The following is a 24604-nucleotide window of genomic DNA, read 5'->3' as shown; positions in this document are numbered from 1 at the left end:
AGAGAAAGCACCCCCCCCCACAAATTAAAAAAAAATCCTGGCTACTGGTAAATTTATGGAGACAATGATATTGAAATTAATCTTAGTTTCACGTCCCTTTATCTATATGAATCCTATATTGTTCCAAAAATTATTGTCACAGTCAACAGACGTTAAAATTATTTTCAATAAAACCAATGTAACAATCAAGCCAATCATTGCTTGAAAAACAATTCATTACAAAATATTTTCATGTTCTTTTCATAAATATGAGTTATATAATATTTAAAAAATATATATATAAAAAATAGGGCGAACGTACATAGGGCGAATTTGTAATTAGGACGAACGGACCCGATACCATATGCGGGATTTGTTATACAGGTTTTACGTGATTCATTTGGAGCATTTCTGGTCTTATCCATCTCATTAGAACTTAAAATAAATTGCCGGGAACTTGTCCAAACTTGGGTCTAAGCTTAAACCTCATAAACAATCGCCACCCTTTCGATCAATGGGGAATTTATGCCGCAAACCAAAAGACAATAGACAAAGGTATCACTAGAAAGTATTTAGTATCGTTGTTTGCAGACGGACACCTTTTAAATTTACTTTCCTAAGCACAGGCACTTGTTTCTGTCAATCGGAATACAAAATATAATATTTTTATTTCCAAAATTACAGCCTAATACAGGTCCCATAAAAGGCATAACAATGTATGTAGGGTTAGTGTTAAAAAAGGATTTGTTTGAGGTTAGGGCTAAGGGTAGGTTAAAATTAGTTTCGTCTAACTCTATATGGCCAAAGTAAAAGAAATATGGCACATAATCAACTTAAGAAATAATTCCTTCATGTCATGCTCTATACTCATTTAAACATTGGTAGGCATTATATTTGTCAATATTTTACACTGAGTGCTAGCGAGGTGTAAAATATGGTAAAATATAATGCCTACCCATGTTAAAATGAGAATAGGGCACGAGTCCCAGTGTTCTCCCCAGGCCCTCAAAGGACCTCGGGCCCGCGATGTATAATTTTTACCGTGGTGGTATCGTTCTTACCACGATGTATAATTTTCCTCCGTGGTGCTAAAATTTTCAATTAAAAAATCGTAAATCGGTAAAGTTTTAAACGACTTGTTAAATCTTTTCCGTGCGGTATAAAATTCCAGGTGAAATTTGATCAGTTCAAACCAGTTCAACACAGATTGTTTACACCACGTGATGGATTTACCTTATGAGGTTAACCTTGTTGATTGGATTTAATCGATGTAATTAACACTTGTAACATGATTCTTTTGTGTTTTAATTAAGAGTTCATAACTTTATGATCACAGATAACTATTTTATGGCTTCACTCTCTACCCAAGCACTGACCTGTGACAAGTCGGCAAATACTTTGTACACAAACAGTGTCTTGACCCGATAGGTACATTTTTTGTACATCATAATGGTGGCTCATTACGTATAATGGACAACTATACATTTCCCAATTCTTATATTATAGTATTATATGTCTCTGATTAAACCATGGCCATCATTATCTTTAATTATGACATAGTTATTGCATGATAGTCGGGTTTCAATCTGTACATATCACATGACCCAGTTAGTTCACATAGAATATTCAAGTTTATTTACAATTAATTGCAATCTATTATATTTTATAAATAAAATGCATGACTGTACCTTCAAACTGGATATCTATATCCATAATTAATGAAAATATAATAGAAGTAATCTTGCAAATTTTATCCATAAGCACATGTTAAATCTATTTATATCTACTTCCTGTCATTTAGGCGGGAAAATCGGGAGACTTAGTTGTTGACATTGAATATGGTTACTTATAGATCTATAGACCAAAGATAAATTTATAGATTTAGGAATTCTTTTTAAATGGTTCATAACAAATAAAGATTTAGATTTTAGGGCAGTATTAAGTCTGTATCTATGTTTGATTATCACGAAAGACAAGAAAGGTTAATATTTACATGAAATCTATGGCAAAATGTTCTAAAAAAAGAAAATCTAAGATAGAAACTGGTTCAAATAATAAAACAATATTTGCAATTGTTCTTGTTAATTTTATATCTTCTTATGACAGGAATCCTTTCACATACAACAACTTTTTTTCTAGAAACTAGAAAGTTTTTTAAATTGAACATTTTTGTTCTCTTTTGAATGATATTTTATTTTTATTGATTTTGGATTTTATAAAAGATTTAATTACTTTAAATTCAGATGAATATTTTATTATGAATCATAATCTATTTATTTTAAAAAAATATTAAAGTATACAAACTGTTTTTTTATTTACTTCTTTTTTACCACTAATTTTCTGAATCAATGTCTACATAACACAGTACCACAATGTTAAAACAAAACAAGAGACATAAAAACTACAGTAACTAGAGCTAAGCGACACGACGCGACACAACTGATTGCATGGAATATTTCACCAAGAAGTCCGCACGCGTTACCCTGGTGCTATCCAAAAATCCTGGGGAGAACACTGATGACACGAAAGAATTATTTGGATTCCAATAGGACAAATTCAGTATTTTTATAGGTCGAAGCATACGAAAGTACCTTAAAAATATTAGGCTCTTCCTGTTTCCTCCCGTGGAGTATGTCCATTACATTTTCATATTTGATAAGTGTTAAAACTTATAGCAGGGTAAATATATGTTGTTTGATAAACAATTTATGATAACAGTTCATGTAAGCTGCTAAAATGTATATAATTTATTAGGATAAAAATGCAAATAACGAGAATAGTAAGTTTGTGCGCATGTGTCAAACAAAAGCATAATAAGAACGTCATATTAGAATTGGTGTTTTCACCTTTAATTGTTTAAAAAAACAGCTGGTTACTGATGACCTTTGTTTTAGCGACACTTGACCCAAACAAGAAGTTGTCTAAGTGGCGTTTTTTTCTGGATTGGACTAAATAGGGATTAGGTGTATTATAAAAGATCAAAAACTACTTGAAAATTGTTAAAACAACAATCGGGTTATTGTTTGTAATTGATATAAGTTCATAAGTTTTAAGGTGTAATACCACCATTGATTTTCCCCTATTAGTCTTTGTTAAATTTGCACTTTTCAAAAAATTGTGCAGAATTTATCTTTGTTTCAAATAAAGAAATACTTGGCATGAGTAAAGTTTTATCCTGTCCAGTACTATAGAAAAAAAATCACATAACATTTCATTGCATATAAGAAAATTACCATCACTGGAAGTTAACCAATCAAATTTTCCCCCTTTTTTAACCTGTGTACAAGCTTTAGTAACCATGTAACCTCAAGTTTCCAAAATATTCTATAGAAACCCCAAATAAAAATATAATGGTGCTTTGAAATACCCAAGATATATGCTTATGACCCAGAAATGTTTTACTGCAATGAAATGTAGGATTAATTACATGTACCTACATCTGTCAAATTCAAGGGAATATTTTTTTTTAACCTATTTTCGTATGCAACCGGATGTGACGTACTATGATTTGGTGGTATTACACTTTAAATGTTAACCAATCAAAACATTATTGATAGAAAATATAGAAAACTTCAAACAGAAAGCCAACTGACTATTGTTTATTGTGTATTCTTCCTGCTTTTAAAGTTTCATGTGCTGAGTTTAACGATGTACAAAATGAACCTTTGAAATTGTAAGTTTTGTCACAAAATATATAAATATATAAAAAGATACAAAACTATTCTCAAATAAAAAGCAAAGAAAACGTTAAAAATAATATTTGGTGACTGTTAAATTATCAAATGCTGAAATGACTTTAAATAGGTGCCAATTTGATCAGGTGCCAATTTAACTTTTTCTGTAGATGCCAAATTCACCAGGTGCCGATTTGACTTGTACCCCTTCTGACAGGGTTGCGATCATGTCCCATACTCTCAATCAAATAAAAGTGAATTTGTTATTCAAGTAGAATAATGTTGGTCTTTTCTCCTGAAACACTTTCAGAACAAAACAAATTCGTCTGAATGAACATTCAACAGTGCTGAATTTACAGCATTGAATAAGTCTGAAAGATGACTGAAAGACTGGGAATGACTAAAAAAATTTATTGTTTTGTCTTTAAAGAGCTGTTCTGATCAAAATTGGTGTACTAGTGATAGTAATCATGGTAATAGGTAATGGGCATAGATGTCCTTTTCATCTTGGTTTGGACTGATAGTATTGATCATTTATAGGATTTATATTTCATTTCCATTTCTATTTTTCTCTCACAGTATTGGGTTTGACAACCTGGAAAATCACACAGGTAACGCAGGTGATCATTGGAGTAGTCAGATGGATAAATATGCTGGTAGACAGACCGTAGAAACATCTCACCCAGCCATCCATAGTGAAGCAGTCAATTGTCTTGCTAGAATTCAACCAGGCTTTTGTTTGTCTGGCAGTAAAGATCAGGTACATTCTAGGGTTACTTTGTTTATCCAGCAGTAAAAACTAACCAAAGATTTGAACAAGGAATTATATGAATCTGGAATAATTTAAGAACTCTGGAAAATTGGTAAGAAATGTATGATGAAAACTAACCCAATGAAAGAGGGTTAGCTATGCAGGCATGGCTTACAGGGGTTAGTGAGGTCATACTGGAATATCAGTGAAAGTAACCCAAACCTTAGTTGGGTTAGTTTTCATCATACATTTCTTATTCAATTTTCCAGAATTCAAAATTATTCTAGATTCAAATAATTCCTTGTTTTAGGCTTATAAATTGGTAGGCCGTACACACAGTCAGGGGAACTACTTATACAATTGATTTCAGAATCACATCTAAGTGATTTTGGCTTTGAAAAATTGAAATTTTTCACAAAAATAGACTTTTTAAAATCACTGAAACAAGTAATTTGAGAAGTAAAAATTTAATCACTTCAATAAGTGTTTAAAGCGTTTTCTTGATATTTTTCCCACAAGCTTGAATTTTTTATTTGGTAAAAACACAAGGATTCCATTGAAAAAACAGTTAACAACTATATTCATGCAGAAATGATCTTTTGCTTGATGAGCCTGTCAGTTTTTACAGTTTATTTAAAATATGCATAAACTGGAATAATTTGTAGATCAGGACATAATCTTGAAGTAGATCATTCTAACTCTAAAGAAAACCAATCAGGTTACTTAAAATTGTTGACCTTTGTCTGATTGTTAGAGTAGTTAATGAATATTTGATTACAGAAATATTCCCAAGGGTACTTTTAAAAGCTTTAGCGCACTAACTTACTGCCCAAGCGCACTGGTGAAATTAATATACAAGAGAAAGGGATAATTGATCTATGTAGGAAAATTTCAGAAAAATTTGTCAAAATATGGAAAATTAATGAAATTAGCTTGATGATCAAAGGAAACATCGAAATCACTTAAATAGGTGATAGCTGAATTTATCAAATCACTGAAATAGGTGATAATGAAATCACTTGTATAAGTTGTACCCCTGACTGACACATGTTTCGTCTACATATGACTCATCAGTGACATTGGAATCAAAACAGTGGGGGACCAAATCAAAATAATTACATTACATGTATGTTTCACGAGAATCCGTTAGTTTGATTGGCTAAGAACAATCGTGCGTCATTCAAAAATTAACCTTTATATCAAAATGAAATGTTATATTCGTGATGACACATGCTTCCACAAAAAAAGTGCCCAGGTAAATAAAAGAAAAACTTGATAAAACAATTTTTAATGGTCTTATTAGCATAAAAATGTAATTATAAGAAATAAATGCTTCTTTTTGTAATTTTATTGGGGTGTAAAAGTGTTGATCATGCACACATTTTTAGAATGAAGCGCAGAAGTGCGCGCTTCATACAAAATGTGCTTTGATCAACAATTTTACACCCCGTTAAAATTTAAAAAAGAAGCATTCAATTCTTAATACAAATATGAATTTAATTAGCATTAAAGCAGAAAATTCCAAAAAAAGTTGTGCCAAATAAAGATCAGATTGTTTGGTTTTGCCAGATTTTGCATACATTCCTATAGAAAATTTGTAATTCTTTGAACATTTAAATTCTTGGTAACCCTGTACAGTGTACCCACAAAATTGATGAAAAATTGGAATCCAACAAATAATGAAAAATCAGGTGGTCATATTATATTAAAAATTGTGTATTGTGGCTAGAATGGACATTTATGTTGCAGTAAGAATAGGTACAAATGTATATGCTAGTGTTATTTTGTGTTAATCTTACTATTTATATGAGGTAAATGTTAGTATTGTTAAAGGCCTGAAAGGAGAATTGGAAAATATACATTGTAAATAAATTGGTTGTGCTTGCTCTGTTTTTCAGACTTTGTGTTTATATAACTATTGTACCAACAAACTAGAAGATAAATGGACTGGACACGAAAAAGAAGTGACAAAGGTTGGTGTTAGATGTTTTTCCTATGTTTGTTTTAAAAGTAAAAAGATTCAAAGGGGCAATGAAAAAAATGAGTTACAGAATGACTGACTACACCAACATGTGACCAAGACCTAAAGGAAAACAATGAACAGACAGATGGTCTTCTAAATACAATACAGAAAACCTCACTAAAAAGATGACCCCAGGGCCCAGGTGCTTCATAAGGGTAAGCATTTTTTGCTCCGCTAGTGACATCAATATTGCTGCTTATGTCATGTAAACAACAGGTGATAAGTCATATTTGATGATGGCCATAAAAGATAAAGGCGGCCTGGAATAAAGCTACACTGGATTCTGGTTATTTGCCTAGCCTTTTTGTCAGAAAAAAATTACGCAATTAAGGGGAGTATGCTTAGCTTATATCCCAAATGCAAAATTATGGGGTCAAACATGATCACTGGTAAACAGGTAAAGGAAATCCCAGAAGAATGACGTCGAACTGTGATCCACATGTACAGTAATGAATTCTAATAAAATATACAACATAAAAATAAGAAGATGTTGTATGATTTGCCAATATCACAAGTATCCACCAGAGACCAAATGATGTAGAAGTTAACAACTATAGGTCACTGTATGGCCTTCAACAATGAGCAAAACCCAAACACTGAATTACAAGCTCCTGAATTCTTGTGTAATAGTTTAATAATTGTTTTTTTATCCTTTCAATAAAGATTATAAACAAATATTGTTCTGCTGGGTGACAATTCATTTAGGGCTATTCCATTAAAATGTATGTGGGAGGGTAGGAAGGGACTTTCAAAATATCCCTACAACCAAGAACCATTTTTTAGATAATTTTGCATAATGGTATTAGATGCATACTGAAAAAAGACCCATGACCCACATCCAATAATTAAACTTCCCTTCCTACCCTCCCACATACATTTTAATGGAATAGCCCTTACCTATGAAATAAAAATATAACCAGTTTTTATTGATCTATAAATAAGTTTGTTTTTAGAGACCAGTAAATTCTAGAAAAAGACAGTGAGCTTTGATCTCAATATAATAATATTATAGAGTTAATAATTTTTTAGCTCACCTGGCCCAAAGGGCCAAGTGAGCTTTAACTCATCACTTGGCGTCCGTCGTCTGTCGCCTGTTAACTTTTACAAAAATCTTCTCCTGGGCCAAATTTAACCAAACTTGGCCACAATCATCATTTGGGTATTTAGTTTCTTAATGTGTTTGATAACCCCCTTGCCAACCAAGATGGCAGACATGGCTAAAAATAGAACATAGAGGTAAAATGCAAGTTTTGTCTACTATTTTGAAAACTCTTATAAATAAGAAAATCTGACTGAGGCAGAAATGTTCAGAATGTTGAGCTCTACCAATTGTCCATATACATCAAAACTGTCGGACAACTTCTTATATGAGTTATTGCCCTTAAATGACAAATTTTACCATTTTTTTCAATTCTGCCTATTATCTTGAAAACTATAATAGATTCAAAAATGATCAGCAAGACAAGTTCTACAAATAAGTTAATATGGTCAAAATCATTTGTCGACTCCTTATTAGAGTTATTGATTGCCCTTTGATGACGATTTTTACCAATTGTTTGAGTTATTGACTTGTACATTTGTATCTTAAAAATTATGATAGATAGATAGAAACTTAAATACGCAAAAATTATCAGCAAGACAAGATCTACAATTAAGACTATATGGAGGAAATTGTCCGACAACTCCTTATTGCCCTTTAATGACGATGTTTACCCTATTTTTGCGTTTTGCCTTATATGATAAAAATTATAATAGATAAATAGACACTTTAAATCACAAAAATTATCAGCAAGGCAAGATCTACTAACAAGTCAAATTTTGCCGATATAGTTTGTAGACTGTCACTCTTCATAGGAGTGATTGCCCTTAAATGAGGATTTTTTTTGCCCTCTTTTGTGTTTTGAGATAGAGAGAAACTAAACAGACCAAAATGATCAGCAATACAAGATCAACAAAACAGACACTTTTGTCATGAACTATTTTTGTCTACAATGTTGGAGAGTGTCCTTTGTTGAATATGCACATAGACCAAGGTGAGTGACACAGGCTCTTTAGAGCCTCTAGTTATGATTATCAACTGAGACATAATATTATGTTCTTTTGTTTTAGATATGTTATGGAACATTTTGCCAAAGCATATTCAGTGCCTCAAGAGACAAGTCCATAAACATGTGGAAACGTAACACTCCAAATCCAGTTCAACAATTCAAGGGTCATGACCTTGTTGTTACAGCATTAGATATTAACAAAGGTTAGTAATTTATCATGGCCTTTTAACCCTTTGGGCCAGGTGAGCTTTTCTCATCACTTGGCGTCTGTCGTCTGTTGTCGTTTACTTTTACAAAAGTCTTCTCTGAAACTACTGGGCCAAATTTAACCAAACTTGGCCACAATCATCATTGGGGTATCTAGATTAAAAAATATGTCCAATGACCCGGCCTGCCAACCAAGATGGCCGACATGGCTAAAAATAGAACATAGGGGTAAAATGCAAGTTTTGTCTATTATTTTTAAAACCGTTATGAATAGAGAAAATCTGACTGGAGCAAAAATGTTCAGAATGTTGAGCTCTACCAATTGTCCATATATGTCAAAACTGTCGGACAAGTTCTTGTAGGAGTTATTTCTCTTAAAGGACAAATTTTACCATTTTTTTTTCGTTTTTGCCTATTACCTTGAAAACTATGATAGATAGAGAGAAACTTTAAAATGCAAAAATGATCAGCAAGACAAGTTCTACAAATAAGTCAACCATGGTCGAAATTGTTTGTTGACTCCTTATTAGAGTTATTGCCCTTTGATGATGATTTTTACCAATATTTTGCTTTTTATGCCTAGTCGTAGTGGTGGGGGCATTAAGTTTTACACTTGTCTGTCTGTATGTACGTACGTATGTACGAACGTACGTCCCAAAATTGGTTTCCATTCTCTAACTTGAGTTTGCCTCAACCAAATGTTATGAAACTTATACACAATGCTTATTACCACAAAACACAGATCAAGTTTGAATTTTGGTGGCGTCACTTAAACCGTTCTAGAGTTATGCCCCTTTATAAATGGAAAAATTGCAAAATTTTTAGTTTCTATTCTCCAACTTAAGTTTGCCTCAACCAAATGTTATGAAACTTATACACAATGCTTATTACCACAACACACAGATCAAGTTTGAATTTTGGTGGCGTCACTTTAAACGTTCTAGAGTTATGTCTCTTAATAAATGGAAAAATTGCAAAATTTTTTTTTCTTCTAAATATCAAGTAATTTTTAAAATTGGAGTTATCTTCCTTTGTCCATGATTATAGTTGAATCAACTACAATCAATGCTTTATACAATGCAATGTTTAATTTTGACTTCCACTGATAAAACACAGATCAAGTTGAATTTGGGTAGTGTCACTTTAACCATTATTGAGTTATGCCCCTTTATAAATCGAAAGATTGCAAAATTTTTAGTTTCCATTCTGTAACTTAAGTTTGCCCCAACCAAACATTATGAAACCTATACACAATATTCATTACCACAAAACTAAGATCAAGTACAAATTTTTTGTTTCCGTTTTTTAACTTTAGTTTGCCTCAACCAAATGTTATGAAACTTATACACAATGCTTATTACTACATAATACAGATTAAGTAAGAAATTTGGTGGCGACACTTTTACCATTCTTGAGTTATGTCCCTTTATAAACATAAAAATTGCTGAATTTTTCATTTCCGTTCTTTAACTTTAGTTTGTCTCAACCAAATGTTATAAAACTTATACACAACCGTTCTAAAGTTATGCGTGTTTACAAATAGAAAAATTGCTGAATTTTTAGTTTCTGTTCTCTACTTAAGTTAGCCTCAACCAAATGTTTTGAGACTTACACACAATGCTTATTACCACAAAACTCAGATTAAGTTCAAATTTGGGTATAATCACTTTTACCGTTTTTAAGTTATGTCCCTTGATAACTATATGATATGCAAGCAGGGGCATCATCTGGACACTATACACATTTATTTGCCTTATATCTTAAAAATTATAATAGATAGATAGAAACTTAAATAAGCAAAAATGATCTATAATTAGGACAATTTAGAGGAAATCGTCTAACAAGTCCTTGTTGGAGTTATTGCCCTTTAATGACAATTTTACCATTTTTTTTGCGTTTTGCCTTATATGATAAAATTATAATAGATAAATAGACACTTTAAATCAAAAAAAGATCAGCATGGCAAGATCTACTTATAAGTCAAATTTTGCTGATATAGTTAATAAACAGTAACTCTTTATAGGAGTGATTGCCCTTAAATGAGGATTTTTGTTACCCTCTTTTGTGTTTTGAGCAAAAACTAAAGAAGATAGAGAGGAACTAAACAGACTAAATGATCAGTAATTCAAGATCAACAAAACAGAGATTTTTGTCATGAATTCTATTCTCGTCTACAATGTTGGAGAGTGTTCTTTTTGTTTAATATGCACATGGGCCAAAGTGAGCAACACAGGCTCTTTAGAGTGTCTAGTTTTATATTTCTAGTTCTCTTGGTAATTGATTTATTAGATTATAACAGCTTTTGATTACATAACATTTTGGTATTTTCAATATAGGGCTTAAACTTTCAGCATTGACCCCCATAACAAGCCTCAAAGCAGAGTTAGTATAATGTAAAAGTATATGCTAGTTATTGTTGGAATTTGATGACGACATGAATTTTCTTTGCTTTATTGCTAAAAATCTAGTAATTAAAAATAACAGATATGATTTTGGAATGAAGGACAGAAAGTCACAGGACAAAAAGTCATGAACAAAATGCCATAGGAAAATTCCACAATTCAGTTATAAAATATTTTTTTCACGTCAGTAAATATTTATTTTAAAAAAAATTGTATTTCTCTTTAATACATAATATATATATTAATCAACTTTGTAAACAAAATTGATTGTCAAAAATGCAATAATGATCAAATAATTGTTTAGAAAACAAGATGTCAAATGACTTTTTACATGACTGGCTTCATGGTACCAAGCAATAAAGCCTTTGTATGATAAATTTTCAGATTGGAAATAAGAAATAAAAAGGGGGACTGCATCAGTAATTTAACAACAACAAAAATGCCTGTTAAATATATGTTTATTTATTATATTGAATTTGCTTTCAGATAACACAATGTTATGTTCTGGATCCCGTGATAATACAGTTAAGTTATGGGATGTAGAGTCAGGAACCAGTCTCACTGAAAATAACATTCACAGGAATCTGGTAATTAAAAGCAGTTTGTGAAAGAGAGGGTGTTTTTCAGTTGTTTTTTTTTTGGAGGGGGGGGGGGGGGGGGGGGGGGGAAGTAGACTAACATAGCATTTTCATTCTTAGAAAATAAAAATAAAAATATTTGGGATTTTTGCAAAAAACAGGACTTTTGGTAAATATAACATCTAGTATTAACCTTTAACCTAAAGTGAAAAACTGAAAGCATGATAAGGTAAACCAATATTGAAAATAGTGTTTGTTTTTGTCTACATATATGTTGTCAATGTATGCAGACTGCTCATAGTGATTATGAAGTTTGATGACAATTTTATTGGCAGAAAATTCATTGATGGTTTCTGTTTTATATACCCATCACAACAGTATATTGTGGTATAGCTGTGGAATCGTAGCTCTTAGGTTTTTGTGATATTTTTTAACAATTTGCGGACCTATGGTCTAAACAAATCAGAAATATAATAAGGACCATTAGAGTTATGGTTCCATAGCTAATTGTGGTATATAAATTAATTAATATTAAAAAAAAAATTGCACTTTCTTCAAATTAATTTCATATACAGTGAAAAGGCATAAGTATTCATCACTTACATTTTTTGCCATATAGTTCATACAAATCCGTTTTTTCCTAAAAAAATATTGTGGGGCCAATAATAGAAGCAGAATTGTCACAGGTTTGTTTGTTTATTTGGTCATATTTTTGGCAAAGTGTTTTCTTTTTTTGATAATGTATGCACACAAAAAAATCTTTTGTCACAACAAAATTGAATTGTATAAAAAAAAATCACATCAGGAAAAAACTAAAACAACTTCTGACAAAATTATGACCAAATAAACAAAAAAATCTAACAATTCTCTGTCATTCAACACCAGGTTTGTTAAAATCCAAATTTTTTTGTGTGAAAAAAATGTGTTTTAATAAAAAATTGTATGTGACCTGTACTTACAGTCCTAAACTGTACATTTTTAAGAATTTAATGTAATCCTCGAATCAATAACAGTAAAATTGCTGCAGACTATATAAATTTTTACATTTGCTTTTCATAATTAAGGAAATTTCCTTAAATAATGTGTGTATTTTATGCCCTGCTTGTGTTCATTGGCAGGACATATAGATTTTTTTTGTCTCAATTGGTTTAAAATTTGTACTTAAGTTCATTTATTCCGAAAAATGGGGATATTTCAGATTTTTTGGGACAGGCACATCTTTTTATTTTGCAATCTCTCTCTGTATAATCAATATTCAAAGCATATATCCTTAAAAGAATGGTTGATTACTTATTTGTAGGTAACAGATGTAAAGTTTATTCCTGAATCTAACCTTATAGTTCAGACTGGAGAAGATAAAGAAGTTAGGTAAAGTTAAGATTAAGTAGAATGTATATTCTTGTCAACTTGTCTTGTTGGTTTGCTGTCTGATAGATTTATATTTCACATCTCCTTTTATTCATAATGTACTAATGTTATTGAAGGATTACCGCCATCAGTGATTTATTTAACTGGCACAGAATTTTAAATTTATATTGTCCAAAAAACATAGATGTTGCAAAAGACAGTGTATTACAATTGCTTTTCTACTTCAGTTTTTGTTCATCTTTACAATGTCAAATATTAAATCTTTTCACACATAATTAATTTAGAAGTCAAAGCAATTGCAGGTTTTCTCAGAGTCAAGTGCAAAATAATATGTTCAGGTCGGATGATCTGACTTCTTGTAGACTGTTACATTATGATCTACACGTAGCATGTTAAAATTTCATCTAGGTGTGTTTGTATAATAGAGAGAAAGATCTTTATATCACATCAGTCTGTTGTCTTTCTGAATTTACATGTAATATTGGCAAAGTAGGCATGATCTGAATTTTCACAGTTGTTTTTTTCATTATTTATACAACCTTGCAATTTAAGACATTTTATGAAGTTTAACATGTTTAAATGGGACAATGTTACAATGTCATTTATTTACATTAAGGAAAGACATTAATGCAGCTTTGGTTATTTATTTCTTAAGCAGTGAATCTTGCAATGCTTCTTCACTTTTACACATATCATCTGTAAGTGTAAGTTCATATTTAGGTAGTAGTGCTTTGGATAAATTTCAAATAAGGGTTGCCATTAAAACATATATACAAACTTATAATGCTACCAAGGGAAGGCAATTTTAAAATTTCTCTAACAATATCAATGTACAAAAACACCTGATCATAGATCAGAATTCAAAGTATCACTCATGCATGTTTTGTTTGAATAGACCTTAAGCTTTTGTGTAACTTTCTAAAGAGTGGAAAAGAACGGTCTGTTAATGCATTATGGTGCCTTTTCAGATTATTTGATACCAGAACATTAAGTGTGGTTCATAGTTTCCAACGTAAACAGTACATACAGACATGTTGTGATGTTAGTCCTGATGGAGTATACTGTCTGACATGTAGTAATGGTTTTGGTGGAAATGGTTGTGAAGCAACAGTTAGTACAGTCATATTTAGTTTGTCTGATCAGATAAATAATGCTCTTTTTTGTGGAATAATTTTAAAAGAGTTGTTTAGATTTTAGTGGAGACCTTATTAAAAAAAATTGTTTCTCATGCCCCATTCCTTTGATTGAAATTGTTGCCCATTGGCAATTTTCGTTTGTTTTAATTATGTTACAAAATTCAAGCAAAAAAAAACATTTCACTGTAAGAGTAGCATAAGTTTCAAAATTCATATTAAAAACATGTTACTATAAGTGTAGCATAAGTTATTTTCTTTGTCAGTGGTTTTATGTAAAATTATGGCTCTAAATAATTTAGGAGGGGTGTCTTTCAGCAATGTAACCTTATTTCATGATAAAGAATGCTATCCAATTATATTTAACATCATATAACTAGCCACTTTACTAACTTACAAAAAGGATAGTGATTTTAAAAATGAGAGTTTTCATAACAAATTCCTTTTTTAGCTCACCTGACCTGAAAGGTCAAGTGAGCTTTTCTCATCACTTTGCGTCCGTCGTCCGTCGCCCTGCGTCCGTCGTCCGTCGTCCGTAAACTTTTACAAAAATCTTCTTCTCTGAAACTACTGGGCCAAATTTGACCAAACTTGGCCACAATCATCATTGGGGTATCTAGTTTAAAAAATGTGTCCGGTGACCCGGCCAACCAACCAAGATGGCCGCCATGGCTAAAAATAGAACATAGGGGTCAAATGTAGATTTTGGCATATATCTCTGAAACCAAAGCATTTAGAGCAAATCTGACTTGGGGTAAAATTGTTCATCAGGTCAAGATCTATCTGCCCTGAAATTTTCAGATGAATCGGACAACCCGTTGTTGGGTTGCTGCCCCTGAATTGGTAATTTTAAGGAAATTTTGCCGTTTTTGGTTATTATCTTGAATATTATTATAGATAGAGATAAACTGTAAACAGCAATAATGTTCAGCAAAGTAAGATCTACAAATAAGTCAACATGACCAAAATGGTCAGTTGACCCCTTAAGGAGTTATTGCCCTTTATAGTCAATTTTTAACCATTTTTCGTAAATTTTTGTAATCTTTTACAAAAATCTTCTCCTCTGAAACTACTAAGACAAATTTAACCAAACTTGTCCACAATCATCATTAGAGTATCTAGTTTAAAAAATGTGTCCGATGACCCTGCCCGCGAACCAAGATGGCCGACATGGCTAAAAAATAGTACATAGGGTAAAATGCAGTTTTTGGCTCATATCTCTGAAACCAAAGCATTTAGAGCAAATCTGATGGGATAAAATTGTTCATTAGGTCAAGATCTATCTGCCCTGAAACTTTCAGACCAATCAGGCAACCCGTTGTTGGGTTGCTGTCCCTGAATTGGTAATTTTAAAGAAATTTTGCCGTTTTTGGTTATTATCTTGAATATTATTATAGATAGAGATAAACTGTAAACAGCAATAATGTTCAGCAAAGTAAGATCTACAAATAAGTCAACATGACCAAAATGGTCAGTTGACCCCTTAAGGAGTTATTGCCCTTTATAGTCAATTTTTAACCATTTTTCGTAAATTTTTGTAATCTTTTACAAAAATCTTCTCCTCTGAAACTACAAAGACAAATTTAACCAATATTGTCCACAATCATCATTAGGGTATCTAGTTTAAAAAATGTGTCCGATGACCCCGCCCGCGAACCAAGATGGCTGACATGGCTAAAAAATAGTACATAGGGTAAAATGCAGTTTTTGGCTCATATCTCTGAAACCAAAGCATTTAGAGCAAATCTGATGAGGATAAAATTGTTCATTAGGTCAAGATCTATCTGCCCTGAAATCTTCAGACCAATCAGGCAACCCATTGTTGGGTTGCTGCCCCTGAATTGGTAATTTTAAGGAAATTTTGCCGTTTTTGGTTATTATCTTGAATATTATTATAGATAGAGATAAACTGTAAACAGCAATAATGTTCAGCAAAGTAAGATCTACAAATAAGTCAACATGACCAAAATGGTCAGTTGACCCCTTAAGGAGTTATTGCCCTTTATAGTAAATTTTTAACCATTTTTCGTAAATTTTTGTAATTTTTTACAAAAATCTTCTCCTCTGAAACTACTAAGACAAATTTAACCAAACTTGTCCACAATCATCATTAGGGTATCTAGTTTAGAAAATGTGTCCGATGACCCCGCTCGCGAACCAAGATGGCCGACATGGCCAAAAAATAGTACATAGGGTAAAATGCAGTTTTTGGCTCATATCTCTGAAACCAAAGCATTTAGAGCAAATCTGATGAGGATAAAATTGTTCATTAGGTCAAGATCTATCTGCCCTGAAATTTTCAGACCAATCAGGCAACCCGTTGTTGGGTTGCTGCCCCTGAATTGGTAATTTTAAGGAAATTTTGCCGTTTTTGGTTATTATCTTGAATATTATTATAGATAGAGATAAACTGTAAACAGCAATAATGTTCAGCAAAGTAAGATCTACAAATAAGTCAACATGACCAAAATGGTCAGTTGACCCCTTAAGGAGTTATTGCCCTTTATAGTAAATTTTTAACCATTTTTCGTAAATTTTTGTAATTTTTTACAAAAATCTTCTCCTCTGAAACAACTAAGACAAATTTAACCAAACTTGTCCACAATCATCATTAGGGTATCTAGTTTAAAAAGTGTGTCCGATGACCCTGCTCGCGAACCAAGATGGCCGACATGGCTAAAAAATAGTACATAGGGTAAAATGCAGTTTTTGGCTCATATCTCTGAAACCAAAGCATTTAGAGCAAATCTGATGAGGATAAAATTGTTCGTTAGGTCAAGATCTATCTGCCCTGAAATTTCAGACCAATCAGGCAACACGTTGTTGGGTTGCTGCCCCTGAATTGGTAATTTTAAGAAAATTTTGCAGCTTTTGGTTATTATCTTGAATATTATTATAGATAGAGATAAACTGTAAACAGCAATAATGTACAGCAAAGTTAGATCTACAAATAAGGCAACATGACCAAAATTGTCAATTGACCCCTTAAGGAGTTATTGCCCTTTATAGTCAATTTTTTACAATTTTCATAAATTTTGTAAATTTTTGTAAATTTTTACAAAGTATTTTCCACTGTAATTACCGGGCCAAGTTCATTATAGATAGAGATAGTAGTAAGGAGCAAGAATGTTCAGTAAAGTAAGATCTACAAACACATCACCATCACCAAAACACAATTTTGTCATGAATCCAGCTGTGTCCTTTGTTTAATATGCACATAGACCAAGGTGAGCGACACAGGCTCTTTAGAGCCTCTAGTTTTGAATTGAAATCGCTGCCTCATTTTTTTTGTGACTGTTACTTCAGATTGTGATGATCACAGTCAGCCATAAGCTATAAAAAAAATACATGTAAGTGAATAAACATAAGTCATTACTCTTGTAAAACAGAATATTTAGGGGTCACTGCTAACTAGTTCATTTGATTTTTCAGAGTACTGTCCTGCCCTAAAACTGCAAGTAGTTCAGAGTTTTATCTTTATTTTGTAGTTATGGGATTTAAGAAGTAGAAGTATAGTTCATGAATATAAAGGTCACACAGAGGCCATAGATAGTTGTGTATTTTTACCTTACCATGGTACAAACTTAATAGCTACATCATCAAGAGATTTCAGTGTCAAAATATGGGACAGAGATTCAAAAGGTATATTGTTAACTTTATATTTCAAGTTACAGATGACTAAATGTGTAAATTCTTGATTTGGTGTATGTAAAAACTATTAAACTAATTTATATGTTAAAAAATTGTGTGTATGCAAGTTGAAAACATCAAAAGCATAGAGATTTTCTCAAACAGAAAAAACAACATAAAGTTGCAATAATGTGAAAAATGAACGTGGATTATACATCAATGAATGTTAAAAATTTGTGTGTATGCAAGTTGAAAAAATCAAAAGCATAGAGATTTTCTCAAACAGAAAAAACAACATAAAGTTGCAATAATGTGAAAAATGAACGTGGATTATACATCAATGAATTAGCAACCCAACAAAAAGAATTTCATTAGAATTAACACCTAGAGATCACAAGTTAGTCTTACATGATTGACAAGCCCCACATTATATGACAAGCTTAATATCACAATGAAGGAATGAATTAAACATAGTTGACAGAAGATCTGATGTCAATACCAATGTATGTATATGCAAATACTATCTAGAGCAGGCAATGGTGAAAATGTTTAAAATTGAATTATAGTCACTTCCTGTTTAACAAAATTTTGAATTTTTATCATGCCTACTGAACATAGAATTTTTTTTCGTAAATGTCTTATAACAAGTGGGAGTTTACTTTGCAAGATATTGCATACAAATTTTTGCAATTGTAAATGAAAAGAAATCATTTTCAATAGTTAATAGTTAATTTCAGTATTAGAATTAAAAATGAAATAGAATATTTGCCTGTCGACGTTTAAGAGAAGAAAAAAAGAATTTAGATTTGATTCTAGGAATATTTAAAATTTAAGGATTTCAAAGCATTAAAAAATGTATTAGATGTCATTTTGGTTCTGATATTTACTTTATTTTCAGCATGTGTATGTGAATGTGTGATAAGTGGTTCAGGACCTTTAACCTCAATATTATGTTATGGTGAACCATGGTATGTATTTTTATCAAGTCAACAAATGAAAACTGATGACAAAGTTTGTTTGAGTAAACCCAAGATAGGTGTCATTTAGGCCATAATAAACAAAAATTCTAGGTTATCCCCGTCCCTTTTCAGAGACCTCAACAACTGATTTTGGATGATTTCTTTCATGTTGCTGAAAGTTTTTACAAAATTTGTTGAAAGGATAAGATAAATGTATTGTCCAATTCATAACAGAGGTACCTTTCTAGAATGTATGATTTTATTCTTCTAAAAGGAAGTTAAGGATGACCGAAATCAGAATGATGCCCATTTCACAGTAATAGGAACAAAGAGAAGACAATTTTCTTCTGAGATAAATGAAAAAAAAAGATTGCAAGAAAAACCTTTACATTTATAAGTTATTTTGTTTGCCAATCTGTAGGTTATCTCTATAGCTGAAATTTGTGGATTTATATATAGCTCCTGACATTTTTGTGGGTATATTATTCTTGGTTTTCAAATTATAGGTTTCAACATTCCTGGTGTAGGTAAGACTTGAAAAGCGCTTCAGACACACAAAACTTATTGAGTGTAATTTTTATTTTCCATCATAAGAAATTCTACAAACCATAGTGCATTGGAATATATTTTAACAAAAGATAAAGGGAAATTAAAAAAAAATCCCAGTTTTAAGTTACATGACACTAATTTTTAATCCAATAAAAAATGCAGAAAAATATTTTCAGAGTGAACTCTCAAGATAAATATTGGGAGAAGTAAGAGTGCACATAGAGAAAAATCCCACAAAATACATTGAAAATATCTAAAAGATGAATGAACCTTTTATATAGATAAAAAGTATAGGTAATGCAGAAATAACATAATTTATTAACAGCATTTTGTGATAATTCACAGCCTGACTGGTTTCGGTTCTTCATGGACCTTCTTCAGAGGCAGACTGATAGTTAAATATCAGTTGGGAATTTTCATCACCTACAGTAAACTTCTTTCAACTGATTTTGAATGTTACGGTAAACATTAAACCTAATTATATAGGTTAAATAAACATCTAACCAACATTTGGGCTCCTATGGTGACTTCATTTAAATAATACATGGTAGTTATATAACCTGATAGTTGGCTTATTATTTGCTGAAATATGAAGTCTTTTAAATGAAAGAATTATTTAAGCCTTCAACTTCATTCAACTGATTTTGAATGTTGCGGTAAAATTTAAACCTTATGATGAATGATAATATAAATTAGGTAAATTTCAACCAACATTTTGAAAAAAAAAATACAAAACAAGAATTGCACATAAGTTTAAAAAGAAAATACAAAACAAAAATTGAATATAAGTTTAAAAAAAAAATACCAAGCAAGAATTGCATATAAGTTTAAAAAAAAAATACAAAACAAGAATTGCATATAAGTTTAAAAAAAAATTACAAAACAAGAATTGAACTTTTGCAAGTAAAAATGTCTGCAGGTGAATGGTTTTATGTTTTAAAGACAAATTATTATTTTTCAGTATACTTGTATCCAGTTTTAACCTTGGTATTCAGCATTTAAGATTTTCATTACAAAACCAGACATTGACAAAAGAAGGGAGTTTTTGATTGGAGCTAATGACAATGTGTAATGAACTGTTTGTATGTTATAAAGCATTTGCAATCTGCATGTCAGCGCTAGAAATGAAACAAAAGGAATGGTTCTATGGGTATTTGTGTCAGAGTATCATATATTCTGTTAAATATCTCTGTATCTATGTTTTTTGAAAAGAATGAATATTAAAGCAATATGTTTAGATCATTCAAATGCTTGTGGTTGATTGGTTTGAATGTTTCAGATAAGGCTTCCATTTTTATACGACCGCAAAAATTTTTTGCTGTCGTATATTGGTATGACGTTGGCATCTTCGTCGTAGTCCGAAGACACATTGGTTTTCGCACTATAACTTTAGTTTAAGTGAATGGATCTCTATGAAATTTTACCATAAGGTTCAATACCACAAAAGGAAGGTTGGGATTGATTTTGGGGGTTATGGTACCAACAGTAAAGGAATTAGGGGCCAAAAAGGGGCCAAAAATAAGCATTTTTGTAACTTCCAGACATAACTTGTGTGTTAGTGTATGGATCTCTCTGACATTGTACCACAAGGTTCCATATCACAAAAGGAATGCTGGGATTGATTTTGGGGGTGATTGCTTCAAAATTTTAGGAATTGGGGGCCAAAAAAGGGGCAAAAAACAAGCATTTTCCTAGTTTCAGGACAATAACTTGTGTGTAAGTGTATGGATCTTTCTGAAATTGTACTACAAGGTTCCATATCGCAAAGGGAAAGCTGGGTTTGAGTTTGGGGGTAATTGCCCCAAATGTTCAGGAATTAGGGGCAAAATAGGGGCCAAAAAACAAGCATTTTTCTAGTTTCCAGACAATAACTTGTGTTTAAGTGTATGGATCTCTCTGAAATTGTACTGCAAGGTACCATACCACAAAGGGAAGGCTGGGATTGAGTTTGGGGGTGATGAATCATAAGGGGGTTCCAAAAATTTTGGGGGGGATTTTTTTTTTTCCTTTTTTTTCTTTTTTTCCTTTTTTTTTTCTTTTAAAATTTTCCATTTTAAGTTGGTTATTTCTGATTTATATTTAAAAGCAAATAATAATGATATGGTAGGAGATACACACCAAACAGGATGTTTAAATTATTATATAATAAGTATTGTGCAATAGCAAGAAATTTTCAATTGCACAGTATTGCACAATAGCAAGAAATCTTCAATTGCACAGTATTGCGCAATAGCAAGAAATCTTCAATTGCACAGTATTGCACAATAGCAAGAAATATCCAATAGCACAATATTGTGCAATAGCAAGAAATTGTCAATTGTACAGTATTGCGCAATAGCAAGAAATATTTAATTGCACAGTATTGTGCAAAAGAAGATACTTCATATAAATTGCTTATTTCTTGACCAATTTCAATGGGGTTTTATTCTTGAATTCTTGGGGTTCTTTAATATGCTGAATCTAACCGTGTATTTAGTTTTTGGATTTTGGGCCCCGTTTTTTAAATTGGTCCACATTGAGGTCCAAAGGGTCCAAAATTAAACTTTGTTTGATTTCATCAAAAATTGAATTATTGGGGTTCTTTGATATGCCGAATCTAACCGTGTATTTAGATTCTTAATTTTTGGTTCCGTTTTCAAATTGGTCCACATTAAGGTCCAAAGGGTCCAAAATTAAACTTAGTTTGATTTTAACAAAAATTGAATTCTTAGGGTTCTTTGATATGCTGAAACTGAACATGTATTTAGATTTTTGATTATGGGCCCAGTTTTCAAGTTGGTCAAAATCGGGGTCCAAAATTAAACTTTGTTTGATTTCAACAAAAATTGAATATATGGGGTTCTTTGATATGCTGAATCTAACCATGTATTTAGATTTTTGATTTTTTGCCCCGTTATCAACTTTGTCCACATTGAGGTCAAAAGGGTCCAAAATTAAACTTTGTTTGATTTCATCAAAAATTGAATTCTTGGGGTTCTTTGATATGCTGAATCTAACCATGTATTTAGATTTTGGATATTGGACCAAAATAGGTGAATGTCCAATTTAAAATTTTTAAGTTCTTAGACCACATTCATTCTGTGTCAGAAACCTATGCTGTGTCAAATATTTAATCACAATCCAAATGCAAAGCTGTATCAAGCTTGAATGTTGTGTTCATACTTGCCCCAACTGTTCAGGGTTCGACCTCTGCGGTCGTATCAAGCTGCGCCCTGCGGAGCATTTTATTAATTTTGGGTCCAGTTTTCAAATTGGTCTACATTAAGGTCCAAAGGGTCCAATATTAAACTTAGTTTGATTTTAACAAAAAATGAATATATGGGGTTCTTTGATATGCTGAATCTAAACATGTATTTAGATTTTTGATTTTGGGCCCAGTTTTCAAGTTGGTCCAAATTGGGGTCCAAAATTAAACTTTGTTTGATTTCAACAAAAATTGAATATATGGGATTCTTTGATATGCTGAATCTAACCATGTACTTTGATTTTTTATTTGTGGGCCCCGCTATCAAATTGGTTCATATTGAGGTCAAAAGGGTCCAAAATTAAACTTTGTTTGATTTCATCAAAAATTGAATTATTGGGGTTCTTTGATATGCCAAATCTAACCGTGTATTTAGATTTTTAATTTTGGGTCCCGTTATTTAAATTGGTCCACATTAAGGTCCAAAGTGTCCAAAATTAAACTTAGTTTGATTTTAACAAAAATTGAATTCTTGGGGTTCTTTGATATGCTGAATCTAAACATGTGTTTAGATTTTTTATTATGGGCCCAGTTTTCAAGTTGGTCCAAGTTGGGGTCCAAAATTAAACTTTGTTTGATTTCAACAATAATTGAATATATGGGGTTCTTTGATATGCTGAATCTAACCATGTATTTTGATTTTTGGGCCCCGTTATCAAATTGGTCCACATTGAGGTCAAAAGGGTCCAAAAATTAAACTTTGTTTGATTTCATCAAAAATTGAATTCTTTGGATTCTTTGATATGCTGAATCTAACCATGTATTTAGATTTTGGATATTGGACCATAATAAGTAAATTAAAAATTTTAAGTTCTTAGACCACATTCATTCTGTGTCAGAAACCTATGCTGTGTCAAATATTTAATCACAATCCAAATTCAGAGCTGTATCAAGCTTGAATGTTGTGTCCATACTTGCCCCAACTGTTCAGGGTTCGACCTCTGCGGTCGTATCAAGCTGTGCCCAGCAGAGCATTTTATTGTTTTTGCTACAGTGTATTTTATGAAGAAATGTTGCCCTTTCACCCCCACCACATCACTCCAATGAACTCAATATGTAAATTTTTCAATTATTAGGGAAGTTTTCATAAAATTGATCCATCCAATTGTCTTGTTCTATATTGTTTTATTGGGCTTTCCTCTGTTCAAAATAATTCTTTTTAAAATAATTCTATTTGCATGAACTAAATAACAAGTGTTGACATTAATGTGCAATTAAAGCTAATTTAGTGGTTGTAAAGGGTTGTTTTTGTTGAGTGTGATTTCCCTGTTTTTATTTCCCAGTGTTTTTTTTTTGCTTAAAGATTTATCATCTGTGTTTAGCATAAACACTTGGTTTTACCTAAGTATTGATTTCTTTTTCTAGAGAAATCACCTTATTATTTTCTTTTCTTTCATTCACTTTTGCCAACTCTCCCTTTTACTATCTTTACAAATCTCTATAAACATATTATCTTTAAAACAAGTATAATGTTTATCATAGCATTATCATAATCATTTGATATGAATTATTTTGATTTAGATGAAGAACTTTGTTTTTAATACTAATTATATATTTTTATTTTATTTCTTGAAATAAATATGTAAAACACATTAATGACAACATTATACCATTTCATGTTTTATCAAATATTTTTCATAAAAGTTGTATCAGGAACCTTTCAAATGTTTCAAGAATTTTAGTTAATGTGATATTCCAATATTTAAAGGCTATTGTTTCAATTCCAGTATTTGTTTTTATCATGTTTATGATGCTATTATGTATACCATTTCATGTATCTTTAAATATTTGATTAGCACTGCATATAGCAACATTCTTTTTTTTTCAAACACTTAACTTAAGGTGGTACCCAACACCTTGACTAATATTAATTTGGCTCGTTTAATTTTCATAAAATGTTTACTTTGACCCTTTGACAAAAATATAAAAATTTCAAAAAATTTGAACCAACCACTTTATCAGAAAAATTTCATTGGTTATATAGCAGTTTGACAAACACTAATTTTGATCATTGAGAAGCTTAATATTTCCTTAACAATACAATGTAATTAAAACGTTA

At 31.4% G+C, this 24604-nt stretch overlaps 1 protein-coding gene across 1 annotated transcript; it reads left to right on the top strand.

Moving 5' to 3' along the window:
* The first annotated feature begins 433 nt into the window (after positions 1-433).
* Positions 434-23967, top strand: LOC127729686 (WD repeat-containing protein 31-like). Its single transcript, XM_052237536.1, has 10 exons — positions 434-534; positions 4233-4413; positions 6303-6377; positions 8537-8678; positions 11571-11671; positions 12963-13030; positions 13999-14140; positions 17652-17805; positions 18692-18761; positions 20263-23967. Exons 1-10 carry the CDS (start codon positions 494-496, stop codon positions 20348-20350), a joined length of 1062 nt encoding a protein of 353 aa, XP_052093496.1. The 5' UTR covers positions 434-493; the 3' UTR covers positions 20351-23967.
* The last annotated feature ends 637 nt before the right edge of the window (positions 23968-24604 follow it).

This window comes from Mytilus californianus, unplaced genomic scaffold (assembly GCF_021869535.1).
Source record: "Mytilus californianus isolate M0D057914Y unplaced genomic scaffold, xbMytCali1.0.p SCAF_2, whole genome shotgun sequence".
NCBI lineage: Eukaryota > Metazoa > Mollusca > Bivalvia > Mytilida > Mytilidae > Mytilus > Mytilus californianus.
The sequence above is the reverse complement of the archived record's forward strand: the minus strand, read 5'-3'. Positions and strand labels throughout refer to the sequence as shown.